The 1,665-nt window shown below is 44.1% G+C and overlaps 1 protein-coding gene across 1 annotated transcript; it reads right to left on the minus strand.

Annotated features, from left to right (window-relative positions):
* Positions 1–582: 582 nt before the first annotated feature.
* LOC142566824 (uncharacterized) lies at positions 583–1,388 on the minus strand. The gene is made up of 2 exons (XM_075677709.1): positions 1,325–1,388; positions 583–974 (listed from the first exon to the last, which is right to left on the minus strand). The coding sequence occupies exons 1-2, from the start codon at positions 1,386–1,388 to the stop codon at positions 583–585; spliced, it is 456 nt and encodes a 151-aa protein (XP_075533824.1).
* Between the last annotated feature and the right edge of the window lie 277 nt (positions 1,389–1,665).

The raw sequence follows: 1,665 nt of genomic DNA on the forward strand, positions 1-1,665 counted from the left end.
CAGCGCCATGCCTGGGAAAAGGAGAAATCTCTTAGGGAAATGGAATTTAAAGAGCAAGAACTGAAACACAGCGCCTTTGACTAGGCGGAGGAAAGACGCATACGATCAGAACAGCATGCTGAGAAAAGGCGTCAGAGGGCAGAAGAACGTGCCGAGGAAAGGCTCGAAAAGGGCTGAAGAGCGCCGCATGCTTACAGCTCAGCAGCAAAGTTTTACGAGCATCATGGAAAGCATTTTGAACAAAATTAACACACTGGAAAATGTAAGAAACAACAAATAAAACACGGTAGATTTTGGCATTGCAATTGCAATAAGAGTCACAAACTCATCTCAAAATTGCACACATGTTGTAACTCAACTTTATTACAGCAGCCACCCAAAATAGTGACGTTGACAGTGAGACTCCACAAAGCAGAAAAAGAAAGCTGACACCAAAGCAACGTTGAAACCATTGAGCTTCAGACATGTGTGCAGTTAGGCACTAAACATATAAAAAACATTGACAGCTATTATGAACAATCACTTCTACAAGGGTAAAGGCAATCTGGAAAGCATAATGCCTTATGTTTGAGACTGAGTACTTCAGTGATGTGGCCTCAGGTACTCATGTAGACTAGGTGGATGTAGTTCAAAGTACTGAGACACCTGGCTGCCGTACAAACACGTGTGACAGTTAGTCAGAATAGTGGCTGCTTTGTACATGTGAGCGACTTCTTGTCGCAGCAATTTCTGATTCTTTTTAAAATCCAGAAACGCAAATTCACTGACCACCTTCCCGAATCCCCATTCAACAGCCTGGCGAACACAACTCATGCTACTGTTGAATGCCGACTGCGTTGTCGTCAGCAAAGAGCCGCCATAGGGCTTCATTAAGAGTGGCTTCAGTGGGTACGCAGGATCGCCGTATATGACGAACTGGTGGGGCCCCACCAACTTTTCCAGTTTCGCATAGAGGCCACTGCTCTGGAGTATCCCTGCAACAACAACAACAACAGAAAAGGAATTCGATTGACTAACAAAATGAGACTGCATCGGTCATGTTAAAATTAGTACTTTAAGTAAACATTTGCCTCACCAACTATTCCTCAAGGGGTCAAGAAAGCTATGTAAACATATGTGTAAACATATGCGGAAAACTATTTCAAACATAGCAAAGTGAAAAGGGAGGAGAACAAGGCTCAGGTTGGCACAAAAGCAATTTTTGCCCGTACTTACCTTCCTGAACATGATATATTTATGAAAGAGACAAGCCATTCCAGGTACCTGACTGTCTCTTAAAAATATCAGTGCAAAGTTCTTTCACACAAGACACAGGGCAACCTACCTGCATCATGCCGCCTTCCAGGATAAGGGCCGTCAAGTTGGCACACAATGCCATTCGGGCACATCACCGACTGGTACTTGAGCATGTGCATCCGCTTATGGCCAGAAAAATAGTCGCGTTGGTTCCTTTTGGGTCGGCATATGGGGCGTGCCGTGCCGTCGATAAATGCCCAGCAGTTTGTCAGCGCTGCACCACGGTTCCGGATGGCCTGCAAGACAAAATTAAATCTGATCAAAGCTCAGGCTGTAGTTAAGCGTAAAATGGTATATGTTCTTTCAATAACCTTTCTTACATAGAACCCTCTGTCGTAGATTATATCGCCCATAATGTATGTGTACTTA

Source organism: Dermacentor variabilis, unplaced genomic scaffold (genome assembly GCF_050947875.1).
Source record: "Dermacentor variabilis isolate Ectoservices unplaced genomic scaffold, ASM5094787v1 scaffold_13, whole genome shotgun sequence".
Classification (NCBI taxonomy): Eukaryota; Metazoa; Arthropoda; class Arachnida; order Ixodida; family Ixodidae; genus Dermacentor; species Dermacentor variabilis.

Bases quoted from the DNA above. Each gene is read 5' to 3' on its own strand.
- LOC142566824 (XM_075677709.1), bottom strand. From the start codon at position 1,388: ATGTGCCCGAATGGCATTGTGTGCCAACTTGACGGCCCTTATCCTGGA. The intron at 975-1,324 runs GTAGGTTGCCCT...TTGTTGTTGCAG, and splicing joins TGGAAGGCGGCATGATGCAG to GGATACTCCAGAGCAGTGGC.